Source organism: Excalfactoria chinensis, chromosome Z (assembly GCF_039878825.1).
Source record: "Excalfactoria chinensis isolate bCotChi1 chromosome Z, bCotChi1.hap2, whole genome shotgun sequence".
Lineage (NCBI taxonomy): Eukaryota > Metazoa > Chordata > Aves > Galliformes > Phasianidae > Excalfactoria > Excalfactoria chinensis.
In genome coordinates, this window is record NC_092857.1 from 35,176,077 (window position 1) to 35,190,533 (window position 14,457).

The 14,457-nt window shown below is 38.4% G+C and overlaps 1 protein-coding gene across 3 annotated transcripts in view; it reads left to right on the forward strand.

The window, feature by feature from the left end:
• PCSK5 (proprotein convertase subtilisin/kexin type 5) overlaps positions 1-14,457 on the forward strand; it is a 257,001-nt gene that overhangs the window by 112,194 nt on the left and 130,350 nt on the right. For all 3 annotated transcript variants that reach the window (XM_072358970.1, XM_072358971.1, XM_072358972.1), the window contains exon 8: positions 13,643-13,855. In XM_072358970.1, the coding sequence (XP_072215071.1) occupies positions 13,643-13,855 (213 nt within the window). The remainder of the gene's footprint in view (positions 1-13,642; positions 13,856-14,457) is intronic.

The window sequence follows — 14,457 nt, forward strand, 5'->3', positions numbered from 1 at the left end:
AATTAATAGCTCATGTAAGGTGTTTTAGAACCATTATTATTTTTAAATCTGCTGAGCTAGTATGCTTACTTCTTCCAAATCCCTCATGAAATAACAAAAATAAATGAGTCTTCAGTTTTTCTGTGAAGTTCCACAGGGACACCACATGCCGTAAGTTGAAATAGACAAATCTATTTAAAGAAAGGATACTGAGTAGTAACTGAGTTTATGAAATGAAAACCTAAACCACAAATTAAATATACTTTCAAAATTCTTTCTAGAATCCAGGTAAAAGAAGAGAAAGCCCATTTTTAAACCTGTCTTGAGTACCATTATTTTCTGTCATCTTTATTTTGTTTAATTACATCAAATTTGCATAGGTGAGTTCAAAGAGATGCGTTGGAGACTTTGCTATCAAACAATATCTGTGCAAATATGTAGGCTGCCTTTGTATTATGCTTCAGGTTGACAAAGTTCTCTTGGAAATGGTGTACTCATAACGGTGGAAATTTCTGCAAGCTTGTGTGTAAATACTATGCATTAGAAGTTGTAGATGTAATAATTACAAAAACAACTCTATTATAAACACGCAGAGTGGCAGAATGAAGAGCAATACATCCAAAATAACATATTCAAGAAAAAAATAGGTGTCATATCTCACCCTGTATTAAGAACAAACAGGCATAGCATGGCAAAACATGACTGTGGCCAAGTCATGTAGCCAGATTTTACTGGATCTGAGACAAAAGGGAGAATACAAAAGTTCTCTTTTTATTCAAAAAGATGAAAGCAAAGTATCTGAATTTTAAGACACTTGCCTGCGAATCACAGTCCATAACCACGATGCTTTAAGCACTGCAGAGACACATTCTGATTCTTGACTGTGGGACATAGAATTTGAACTAGTTCATTTATGTTCATATAAAAAAGCCTTCTCTTTAGATCCGTCTCAAGGTAATTGATAGAGTAATACATTTCAGACTTGTTCTCTCACTGCTGTTTGATGAAGGCTCCATGGTCAAGTTTCTGGAAAATGTGATCCTTTTCTTATGTTTATGAGGAACCGTTCTCCCAGCATCTCACCAGCTGCATGCTTAACATTATTTTTTGTGCAGTACTCATAAGGTAGTCCGAATAAGTGGCAGGGCACTGATACAACCTATGAGGGCAGACAAGTAGTGAAATCTACATGGGAAGTTTTGGCTTTCTGCCTGCATCAGCACAGGGGCCTTCATCTTATTGCCATGACTCCATTCTGTTTAGCAGGCTGGACACAAGCCAAAATGTTTGATGGACATTAATGATCAGATGCTGTGTGGCTGAACCTCTTGTGAGAACTCGGCTTGGTGCCTTCCCTCCCATCATCAGTGCCCCTTCTTATCTCTCTCGCTTCACCAACTTTGGCTGCAGATTGTGTTCAAAGAGTTTTCAGGGAGCAGAAGGCTCTTTTACAATTGCTAAGCAAGCCTCCTCCCCTGATGCATGGGAGAGAAAGTGAAGAAAATGGAACAGAAGGGGAGGCAAAAGGAAAAAAGAATGAAAAGTTCACAATTTTAATATTACTGCTGCTACTACTAAATGTTTTTACTCCAAATTTGAAAGAGATTGCTCACACAATTTGCTGCCAGTGCTGTGCCACATATATTTTTCTTTTAAATTTATTGGAAAATGCTATTGGTTTCTCCTGTCTTCACATCTCTGCATCATTCTGAAAAGGATTCACTGTACATGCAAAGAGGAGTTTTTCCATTCAGATTTGCTAGAGCACTGAATGGTACTGTCATAGGTTACCCTAAAATCTACCGGCACCCATGACAGGGGTATAGACGGCCTGCAGGGCCGCTATCCCAAAAGGAAAAGAAAACAGGGAAAGAGAAAATAAATACAGCGGCAACGATCTAAGGAGGCACACTATTTTACTAAATACTATATCGGAATACAGAATAACACAATATAATGCAATATAATTGGAATTAAGGCTAACAAATCAAGTAAAATAAGAGAGAGTGAGTCCCGAAACCGAGAGGCCTACTGTAACTCTAGGCGAAACGGCTGGAACGCTTCCACACACTCCCCCATGGCTGGCAGGATCCGAGAGAGCGAGTCCAGCACTGAAGTGAGATTATATAGTCCTGGTCATATGACTGACCGTGGTGCTCCCTGGGACATGTAGTCTTCTTTCTGTGAGCAGCAGATTCGTCAAAATTATCTATGCTTAACATGATGTTATGATGTGGAATACTGATAGCAAAATTACAAAATTGCAAAACCATGACAGGTACAAATCAAAGATAGTAATTTCTGCAAAAAAAAATTCCAAGCAAATGTCCCAAAATAATTCCCAAGTGGTTTTCATTTCATAAGTTAAAATATTGTGCTGCACAGAGTTTAAAATACCAGGTTTTAAAAATTATGTGTTGTGTTTGGTAACCCTGTATGTCTGTAGTTTGTAACTGAAAGAACATGTAGTTGTGTATGTTAAACTCAGATCACATACAGGTAACTTTTACATGCATAACAGCTCCTGCACAGTTCTTATGAGTTGGCCAAAACCTGCTTGCTGAAGATTAAGTCAGAATTAATGCTCTGCTTGTGTTAAGGACACAGGAAATGTATTCAGTATGCTTATGTAACCTGATGTTAGGTCCTGGCATTTATCAATTATGTGTATTGCATATATTCTATGTGTATATGTGCAGTGTATGGCTGGAGTATCTGTGATGCTTTATGTGATATCGTGTTTACTTTAACATACGAAGTTAAACTTCCGGTGTTTGTGTACTGTAGGTGGGAACTGACTATATAGGAAAATCAGAAAAGTGGTGTTGAGTTTTAATATTGCCATTCTGCTTTCTGGTATCCTGAGACATGGTACTGTTGGCTAGAAATATTTGTATTTCTAACTAAAGAAAAGACAGTTACGAGTCCCAGCCTTAGTAGTAAAGCCAGATCTGCAAAATTTCATCAAATTATTATTGCAACAACATCCCCATTTTCTTGATTCATCTTTTATTTGAGGAATTGTGTACATGTAAGTGCTTGTCTTGTCTGAAATCTGTTGCATCCACAGCTGTGGAAATCACTAAGTACCTTCACTATTACAAATCGGTATCTTATTGCTCATTTAAGTTTGTTAGTTTCCTTTCCACTGCATAGTCCCATTGCTGTTGTATTTATTGTGCGTCTTATGGTGTTAAAAATCTCCACCTGTAAGTAATTATATATTTTGGCCAAGTGATCTCTCAAATAAATTAAGTTGGAGCATAGGGACATAAGGCAGGAAATGACCATGTAAGTCATCCAGTACAGTTCTCTGCTATCGCAGACATCTTGTCTTGTAAATATGTTCAGCAATTTCTATTTTAAAATGATTGAGAAAAAAATTTCCCCTATTTCTGCTTCAAAACATTTTCACAGCCAACACTAATCTATTTTTAGGCTTTTTTCTAAGTTATTATATAATCTAAATTAAGCCAGATTTACCTACATGCAGTATTTGCCCCTTTCTTGCTGTGCCAAAACTGTGCTTTCGCTTAAATAGCTTTTCTCATATCTTTTTTTAAATTCAGATATATTTACAGACCACAACTGTATCCTCTCTCAGCCTTCATTTTGCTGTGCTACACAAAACACCCTCACTTTTAAAATCTAAACTGTCCATCACCCTGATTATCAGTGATGCTTCTCTCCATATACTTCCACTTGAACTCTTTTCTTGAATTGCAAGGGTAACTAGTAGATTCATTAGCAATTTTTTATTAATCTCCAAATTACCTAATATCTTTGTTACAGCATTAGAATATTCTACTCACATAACACCATGAGTTCTGAAGCACAGCCCACTCAGTGCAGCCATTTCCACCTTGCTGTTACTTTAGCCTTCATTTTCTTTTATTTCACGATTGATTTTTTGAGGGTCCATTACTCGTTTTTGTAGAAAGCAGATAGAGTGGTTCTGATTTGTTTATCTGCATAAAGTAAGTTAACAGATATATCTGGATTCCAAAACAAAGAGAACACTGCATTTTAACTTACGTTGACTCTGCTCCTCAAAATCTTTTCTAAAGCTTTGACCAATAATATTTTATATATTCAATTTCCTTCTATTATTCAGGATTTCCAAACCACAGTTCATTCCTATAGTTCTTTTCTGAAACTCTTTCTGCTTCCCAGCATAACTTTTTAAAGTGTGGATTACCAGAAAGGGGAACAGAAGTTGTAGCTCTCTCTGCGCAGGGGTAGTATGGTTTCCCTGTTTCCTTCTCATACTTACATTCATTCTGCTTAGAGATCCAGCAATCAGACGAAGTTTTAGGGAAGCTCGTAGCCAGTTGGTTATCTGCCATGACCCTAAGCTCCCTTTCAGAGTCACTGCTTTCCAAGAATTTGTTCATCATGTATGTGTTACCTACAGACTTCATTTCATTGCACATGGCTTGTATGTATATTTTAGTACACTTCAGTGCTTTTCAAGCATGGTTTATACTTGATGTGATTTAGTTTTCTCCAAACTGAGATTGCCCTGCAAAATCAGGTTAAGTGACAAGCTCGGGACATCATTAAGCTAATTATATTTCTTTGATCTAGCTAGTTTGCACCTAGTTGGCAACTTCCAGCATTCAGTCAACACAGAGTTAGTGATACCACTTTTTAGTAAATTAAACAATTTGGGCTCAGTAATGCCTAGGTGAATTATGAGATTATTCATTCTATTTTCATTTGGAAATATATAAGCAAAACTAATCTTGAAATTCCTCTCCTTTGCTTTGTGTAGGAATTGAGCTTTTTTGCAGGTAGTCAATGTGTGTAGTATGAAAAAAAGAATATGCAAAAGAAGAAATAATGTACCAGAAATGTTCTTACATTACATTCACTGGAATATACATGTCCTAAAGGGCAGGAAAATTTGGATTGAAAGTTACAGGAAAATATACCTCAAAATGTCCAGTTTCCTTACAATGTCACAAAGTGTACTGGAAACCAAAACTGTTTAGTTACCTCATCCATTCTCACACATGTATGGAAACTGTTGTAGCAAGCCAAAACAGCATTACAGCTTTTGGACTAGTTGTGCAAAGTGGCCTCTGGTTTTGCAAGCTCTACCTGGAACAGGTGATGCAGCTGAACATAAAAACCCGCACCATTCACAGTGTTAGATAAATCATAGTTTTGAATGCCAGTACTCAAAAGCAGCTTTGGCAAAATGAGTCTCTTTCCATATACTTGAAGTATGTGCATTTTGAAGAGTGCATTTATGAAATGTTAAATAGTTATCTTATGTGGGCTTATTTCCTTTCCTCTTCTAAGGAGTTGAACAACAGCAAAATCTATGCAATTCTGTGTGTCATGTGGGAAAACATACATACTGTGTGTGTGTGTGTGTGTGTGTGTGTGTGTGTGTTTGACATAAGTTTAAGGTACAAAACCATAAGGGCAATGACTGTGCGCTAAGTTTGTTTCTTCTTTCTAAAGAAATGCTACTAGCAAATGAACTGCCCAAAGCTATTACCACAGTCCTCAGACTGCAGAGATAGGCGTGATGCAGCTTTATTTTCTGTTCACCTGCTTTTAAGTATTTCCAGAAAATGCTTCAAAAGTTCCGTAGATGTCTTGATAGCCTGAAATCTGCTACAAGGGAGAGCTGAAGTAATGATTGAAACAACAGTTACGTGGATCTTATAAGTATAACCTCCTCTCCATAGGGTTTGATCCAATGGCAGTGTAAAAGTAGCAAGAACAGCCTAAGTCATCTCCATGATTGAGTGTTTGCATGTGAGATCTGTCCCTTATCCAGTCCTAACACAGGTACCTTTCTTACATGGTGCTGGTTCTTTGGCTTTATGTGTAGAGACAATTCTCCCTGTCACTAACTAGAGACTCCTGATGTAACAGAAATCCTGGAAAACCTAGCTCTTGTTTGGTCACAGGCGTTCACAGTATGCAACATGCTTTACCCCAATAACTATCAGCAACAATAATAGTAATAATGATAAGGAGAGATAGCTTAAACCAGAGCTGCGATTCATGCAGCCTTGTAGCTGGCTCTATTTTGTTTAGGAAAATGGGAAATTCATTCCAACATTCCACAGGTTCAGATTTCAGGTTTCAGCCAACACTTCTTTTGGTTGCACTTTAAGCACTAATTATAGCTCTGTGGGGAATAACTTGGAGCTGTTTAAGCTGTTGTTCTAGTGAAGAGTAAAATAAAAAATCCATGACATGCAAGGATACATGTTGCAATGTTCCACTGATATATCCCAGTAATTACTGTGTTATTGCATAGATGCTTGAGGTTATTCAATACATTCTCTTTAGTGCACACATTGAAGTATTTTCATGCTTCAGTATCATAAAAGTGTCAAATCATGTTAGCTAATAAAATACATTTTGTTGTGAATATTTTTTCTCTATAAAAAGTTGGTTTAGAAGTATTCAAGAGGTTTAGTTGCATTAGCAGCTTACCTTTTCAACAAGTTAAGTTAATTGCTTCTTGTTTTAAGTGATAGGTTTTTGCATGGTATGAATATTGTACATATGCTTGTATCCTTCACTTTGTAGTTTCTCTAACAAGAAAAACAGGAATGCTAATACACAAACATGGGACTAACTTTTAAGCATTTCCTCAAGTATGCATTTTTATTCATGTCCACCTGTTAGGTTTACCACTCATATTGTCATAGAGATCATAGGAATATATTTTTAATGAATTGATACCCAAATGTGAATTTTCCTGAAAGCATGCATACCTTAGCAGAATTCGTGGCCTCTGATTTTTCTCCTTTTGTTTATGTTCTTTTTTCTTCCTCTTCTTGATAGCCAGAGAGGCTATCAAATAGAATGGAATAAGAAATAATCTGTTTGACTGTATTTTGATAGGACTTCAAAGTTTTTGCCTAGGGCTCTCAGCTTGCTGTTATCTCTATTGGAGAGATGCCTGCTCCAGAGTGAGAGTGCTTTGCAGACTACAGAAAAGCCAGATACTTTTTAAGCATCGTGTGCCAGACTGTATTTTTCATTTCCAAATTAGAGGTTAAGTGTGCTGGTAGAAACTCAGTGGGAGCTGGGAGATGCTGCTTCTCAACAGAAAAATGTTGCCACTCAGCAGATTGGCAGTACTTTGACTCTGCACAAGGCAGTGGTATCCAGCTCCCATACTGTGCAGAAATCCATGGAAGCTGGCAGCAAGGAGATGCTGTCTCTTACAAGTGCATTTCTCAGGATGCTGTGTTCTGTGATGCCTATCCCTATGGTGACTGCACTCAAAACCATGCCTGCATACTTGTTTTTTTTTTAGGTCCCCAGAGAGCTGACCTGTGTTCTAGAACTTCAGTTACAAGCATTTCCACTTAAGGAATTCATTTTTAAGGAAGAGTTCTTACCATGGGCTTACTTCTTTGTGCTTCCACATCAGGATCAATCTCACTTCCCAGCAGTAGTTTGTGTTATTGTAAGCATTAAATAATTGTAGAACAATACTATTGAGATCAGGGGAAATTAAATGTTTAGATGCTAGCCATGGGTAAGGTTCTCTTCATTATTTAGTTGCATGATGTGTTTTGTGCTTGTGAGTGTACTGTTTCTAGCATACTGCTGCCAATTTACCTCTCACTGGCTGCAGCCCCCATACCTCTGATTGCTCTGAGTTCAGCATTTCTGTCCTCTGCTCCTTCTAACTTACCTTCCACTCCACTGGTAAATTAGATTGCCTCCATGAAGACAGAAAAACTCACCATATAACAGGGAGGGCTGATGGGGCATTCAATTCCTGCCCTACATCATGGTAGGAAAACATCAGAATCTGAAAGCTGGATTAAGGCAGCTTGACTTGTAAAGCAGTGAATGAATGGCCAGTCTAAACTTTGTAAAACAGTGTGAATAAATCTTGCTCTACTGGCTCAAACTGCAGCTTGTAGATGGAAACTGTTTTTATTAGATGCAAGCATGCTGGAAGCCGTATGCAAATATGTGGCCTGCTGGTTGTCCTTAGACTGACGTGTGAAGGCCTCAATCTTGCAATGGTACATGCCAGTACCAGTAAGGCATTCAGCCAGAGAGATGTGTTTTATAGGTATACACATACATATACAAACACACTCACTTGGAGCAGTGGATGTTCTTTTAATAGTGTTAGGAAATTCTGCAGATGTCATTACAAAAATGTTCATACTGGCTGTGGTTCTTGGCAGACTGACCCTTTCGTGCTGTTGAATTGGGGGGGGAGGGGGGGAGAAGAAAAAAAAAAAGAAGAGAAGAGAAGAGAAGAGAAGGGAAGGGAAGGGAAGGGAAGGGAAGGGAAGGGAAGGGAAGGGAAGGGAAGGGAAGGGAAGGGAAGGGAAGGGAAGGGAAGGGAAGGGAAGGGAAGGGAAGGGAAGGGAAGGGAAGGGAAGGGAAGGGAAGGGAAGGGAAGGGAAGGGAAGGGAAGGGAAGGGAAGGGAAGGGAAGGGAAGGGAAGGGAAGGGAAGGGAAGGGAAGGGAAGGGAAGGGAAAGGAAAGGAAAGGAAAGGAAAGGAAAGGAAAGGAAAGGAAAGGAAAGGAAAGGAAAGGAAAAGAAAAGAAAAGAAAAGAAAAGAAAAGAAAAGAAAAGAAAAGAAAAGAAAAGAAAAGAAAAGAAAAGAAAAGAAAAGAAAAGAAAAGAAAAGAAAAGAAAAGAAAAGAAAAGAAAAGAAAAGAAAAGAAAGAGCTTTAAATTACTTACCTCCTTGCAACTTGCTGACCAAGGAAAAGGAGGAACTAGCAGAAAAAAAAAAAAAAAGGGAATGCCCCACAGTTCTTGTGCTGTGCTTTTGCAGGTGCAGTCTTTGCCTTGGGCTCTTTTTATCAATGACATGAGTCCATTTCATTTCCAGTCAGCTGCATGTGGAGAACACTAATATTGCCCAAGAAATGTGCTAGAAAATTGGACTGAGTCAGTAGGTCAGTAGCAAGTCTTAGATGTCCGTGAAACACTTCTTTTCAAAATGGATTGTGTGATTTTTATTTATTTATTTATTTTTTTATTTTAGTCATCTGGCATTTTAAGCAACGTAAGAGAACAGACAAAACAAAAGGAGACCATTTCATAATGGTCTGGTTCACTGAAATGCAAAAGTGCAGTTACAGACCTTGAAGAGTCTGTAAGAGGGAATTGGTAGCTACCACTGCAAATTACAGAGCAGACACAACACAACTTAAGGGGAGAGGCAGTTTTTAACAACATGGGAGAAGCATTGAGTGTAGTTTGATCTGCACCCTTTCCACCCTCGTCCATACCTCTGCTGCAGTTCTCTAACTGTTTTAGCTTCATCCAAGTTGTACCCATATGGTCTGTAAATGCACCTTTGCTTTTCAGTAATAAATGACACATGGCTTCTTTGGCAGCTTAAGGCTTGACTTTTCATCTTGACACCCTTGGGCATCTGGCAGATGACAGATGATAGATTTAGACAAACAGTAAAAGCTGCAGAGTGCCTTGCATGTATGTTTATCTTAACTTTGTAACACAGTCCAAATGTTATTTAACTTCATGTATTGAAAGGAGACCAATTGGGAAAGGCATTCACATACAGTAGGACAGCTGATGTTGTTGCTCTAATTACTTGTTTGGTATAGTTACTAGCAGGTTTATAATTTCCTGAGCATGACTGGGTCTATTGAATTAAAGTGGGGTGTTTGGAAACATGGAGAAGGAGGAAACCAATTGGAGTTTAACAATAGACAGCAAATGTAAATCAGAACTTATTTACTTGATATATTATTTTGGTCACGTCAAATTTAGTCTTGAGGAGGTTGCTGTTTGCTTTGCCAAATACCTTTTAAGAGTGAGATATTTAGCATGTTTTCTGCACTGTAGGTAATGCTGTTTTCTGTGAAAAGATGTTCAGTGGTGCAATGTGCTAGGGAATGGTGATTCTTTCTGTGTATTAGCAAATACTCTTTTCCATTAGTCAGTGAACCTGGTACTTACTTTTTACTGCAATGACAGAGATGTCAATGCTTAATATGTTTACAGGAAACATCAGTTTGTAATAAATACATGTTACTGGTTGTTTAAGAAAATAAACAAACATCTAAAGGCAAATCTAGGTGCAAATGGCTGTTATTTTTAAAACATTTATTACTACTAAAATTTAAACTGGTGTGTACGATTTTTAAATAATGCACTGCAGAATTTCTAACATCTGTCGGTGTGTTTACAGTGAGGATATATTTTGTGCCCCAAAATGTATTCACATATCTTTTTCTGCAGCTCATTTTTCATGATCAGTACAGCAGCAGAAGTATGTGCCTAAAGAAGTATAGACACATTCTCTGTTCAGAGAAGCTAATAATTCAGGAGTTGTTTCTGCAAGATTCACACAAACTACAGTCCTGCCCTGCTATGGAATGGTTTTCTTTGCATGAGTGGGACAAATCATGTTATACTTTTGTCTGCAGACTTATCAGCCAAAACCAGCTGATGTTCATGGGAAAAAATAAATAAATAAATAAAAGAGAGAGAGAGAGAGAGAAAAAAAAAAAAGAAAAAAAAAAAAAAAGAATCTGTATGTGACCCCCAGAATGGATGTCACAATTGACAGACAAGCCAAAACTACTGTTGAGGAGACAAGATGAAAGGAAATAATAAAGTACTGCTGCAGAATACTGTTAGCTAATTGCAAGAGATTATGGGAGCAATCTGAAGCAAAACCAGTAAAAATCAAGAAGGATCAAATAAAAGTGTAGAGAAACAGCAGTCTGTTGTTAGTAAAAACCTCCTTTCCATTCTCCACAGATAAGCAGAGGGCCCTAATTTCTGTCTCCTTGGCCTGCTGGAATAATACATGGGTCGCTCCAGAAGTATTGCCTCTTATTTATTTCCATGGAAATTGCAACAAATACAAAGAGTACAATAATAGTGTTTGATAGAGCAAATTTGCAGCTGCAAAACACTAGTTTTCAGCATAGTCACTGCCATTAGCCATGCATTTTTAGCATCAATAAACAAGAGCCTGCATTCTGTACTTGTAAAGATCTGCACAAGTAGAGGTGATACACTGTCGCTGTCACTACTGCTGACATGTACCACCCACAACCTTACCATGTTCACATCCACTGTTTAGTCTTCGAAAATGTTCACCAAATGGCAGTCAATGTCAATGGGTGCAATTTTTTCCACACTGGGGAGGAATTCCATGACATGTCTTTGCTTCATAAGCACTTCCATGTCAAATTCTATTTTGTCGGACTGCCCTTCTTCTGCCATTTGTTGCATGGCAACAAAGTGTAATGGGATATTGGTGGGGAGGTTCAACCTCTACTGCAATGCCACCAGTATCCACCTCTGATGTCATAGGCAGACATAATAAAATAGGAGGCATTACCTTTGGAGCAGTCCTCATAAATCAGTAAATATACATAAACTGTTTATCACTTCTCAGACTCATGTCATCAGATGTTTTCAGGATGGAGTATTAAATGAAGTAATGATATAAAAAGGGAGATGACTAGACAGTAGAATGAAACAGAAGTGGTTTGCAAACTCATTCCTGCCCTGTGAGGTTGCAAAGCACATACCACTTACTTCAGACAGTTCTGAATCAAAATCTTCCAGCTAAAAAATGCAGGCAGAACAAGAACCTCAAAGCCAAATGGGCTTTAATTTGTCAAGAGCTCATTATGTGGGAAAAGGGAGCTATGGGAATAGAACACTTCAGAAAACTCATCTTTAAAACAGTAAAAATTGTGCTATTTTGCATCATTTGATCCATGTAGTAGCAAAGATCAACTGAAGGAAAAGAAAGAAGTTGAAATAGTTACACTTCTCAGCTGGTCAGGCTGATATTGTCTGAAGAATGTGGATTTCATAATACATTTAACTTGACACCCTGGAATTTTTTTCTCCGCTTGAAATGTTTTTTTAGTGAGAAGTTGCATTTTAGAGACATAACCTTATGTAAACACTAGCCAGGAGAATTTGATATTTAACATATTTTGCTGGAGAAAAGAGTCTTTCCAGGTTCTTTACTTTTATTAAACTCACAAAATGGAATTCATCAACAGTTGAGAACTCAAGCTTGGATTGTGAACTGTGAGGGGTTTTTGTCTTACACTGATGTAGGTTCTCATCACAAAATGCCATAATGAAACCGCTCTGTAAATACGGATTAAATCAATCTCTGAATTGGTAATTGTTTAAGTCTGACCTAGTGGATGTCCTACAGCTGACTTTATGTTATTTGTGGTACACAATTTCACCCTGTCTAGACAAACAACATGACCAAGTGATCAATTTGTGCACGGGAAGTGATGTTTTATGACATAAAACATGAATATATCATGCACAGAGGTGGGCATACCTCTTACAGACTGGTAGATATTGCGTGATGTGTTATAGAGAAATGAAGAATAAATGAAAATGTTACTTTAATTGTTACTTAGAAGGATATTCCTTTGCTTGAGAGGATGTCCTATGAAAGAAGGTAGCAGTGTGTAGCCCAATCAAAGACAAGTTTAATACTTTCTTAAGCATTCCTATCTGAATTCTATGCTTCCTGACAGTGACTTCTGATAATTAAAGGAGATCACAAAGTTGCATGTATGTGAATTTAATTCACCAGCATGAAGCGTACAAATATAAACCAGGAAAAGTGTGTGTTACAAAGAGTTTTAATTTCAAGTATGCTATGGGACCTGGGTGTCCTAGTGGACAACAAGTTGGCCATGAGCCAGCAGTCTGCCCTCGTGGCCAAAGAGGCCAATGGCATTCTGGGGTATATTAAAAAGATCGTGGCCAGCAGGTCGAGGAGGTGATCCTCCCCCTCTACTCTGCCCAGATGAGGTAAGGCCTCATCTGGAATACTGTGTTCAGTTCTGGGCTCCCCAGTACAAAAAAGACAGAGATCTCTTGGAAAGACAACAGCTGAGGGCCACAAAGATGGTGAAGGGCCTGGAGCATCTCCCCTATGACGAAAGGCTAAGTGGACTGGGTCTATTTAACCTTGAGAAAAGAAGTCTGAGAGGGTACCTGATCCAGGTCTATAAGTATCTAAGGTGTGGGGGGCAAAGTGGGAAGTTCAGACCCATTTCATCAGTGTGTGGAGACAGGACAAGGGGCAACGGCTGGAAACTGGAGAATAGGAAGTTTCACGTGAATGTGCACAGAACTTCTTTATGGTGAGGGTGATGGAGCACTGCAACAGGCTGCCCAGGGGGGTTGTGGAGTCTCCTTCTCTGGAGATATTCAAGAACCTCCTGGACGCCTACCTGTGTGACCTGGTGTAGGGAACCTGCTTTGGCAGTGGGGTTGGACTCGATGATCTTTGGAGGTCCCTTCCAACCCCTACAGTTCTGTGATTCTGTGATTCTGTGATTCTTTACCTGTTTCAACTCAGTATGTTTTATTATCTTCTCTGAGTTTTCAGCACATCTTTTTTAATAAGGCAGCACAGTGTAGGTGTTGAGCAACAAATTGGCACGGTAGAAAACTTGTTTTTAAAGCTGTGTTCCACCTACTTATTTTCTGAATTATATTTATGTCTAATTCTGAACTCTGCTAAATCTTGTTTTTATTTCAAGTTCTTCTCAGTGAGATAGCTTGTTTTAGTGTCTTTCTCATGTCAGATATATTTTGTGGACAATTGCCTGCTTATTAAACATGTGATGGGGAAGAATTATTATTCAGATCTTTTCTGCTCTTTCCAAACAGGGACGAAGAGGCTTAGGGTCAGTTTTTGTTTGGGCATCTGGAAATGGTGGAAGGAGTCGAGACCACTGTTCCTGTGATGGCTACACCAATAGCATCTACACTATCTCCATCAGCAGCACAGCAGAAAGCGGGAAGAAGCCATGGTACCTGGAAGAATGTGCCTCCACGCTAGCTACAACATACAGCAGTGGAGAATCCTACGACAGGAAAATAGTATGTTTTCTATTTTTGTTTTGTTGTATACTGATCTAAATGTTGCCTGGCGACTTTTTCAGGAGGGAAAGAGAGGTAGCTGATTTATACTAAATAATAGATTGCTTTAGGGTAAAATAGATATGGAAAATTTGACTTCATCCAGTACTTTAGGTAGTGGCTGTCACCATACTTTCAGTTCCAAATCTGGTCATTTGAAAGCAAGCTGTAAGTTGCAGCCTGAAGCAGTGTGGGTATATCTGGTTCATAGTAGACTTTTCCACTCAGTTATTTGCTGCCAGCTCTCAGTGGTGCTTTCAAGAATCCTATTGCCATTGACACCAAAACAATTTGTTTTATTACCAATATCTGGAAGCCCAATAGGTCTAAGAACAAATCCTCCTTTCTTTTGTTTTTAATTCAGTTATCATTCATTTTTAAACCTCATGTAAATACTACTCCAATATGTATAATATACGTATTATTTGTAGGCATCCTTACCTGCCAGTCTGCTTTCTCAGATTTCTTTGGATACAGCATCATTCTTCTCTTACATTCATTGACACTCACTTATTAGAAGCACAAAATTACAGTCATAGAATGGCCTGAGTTGTAAGGGACCC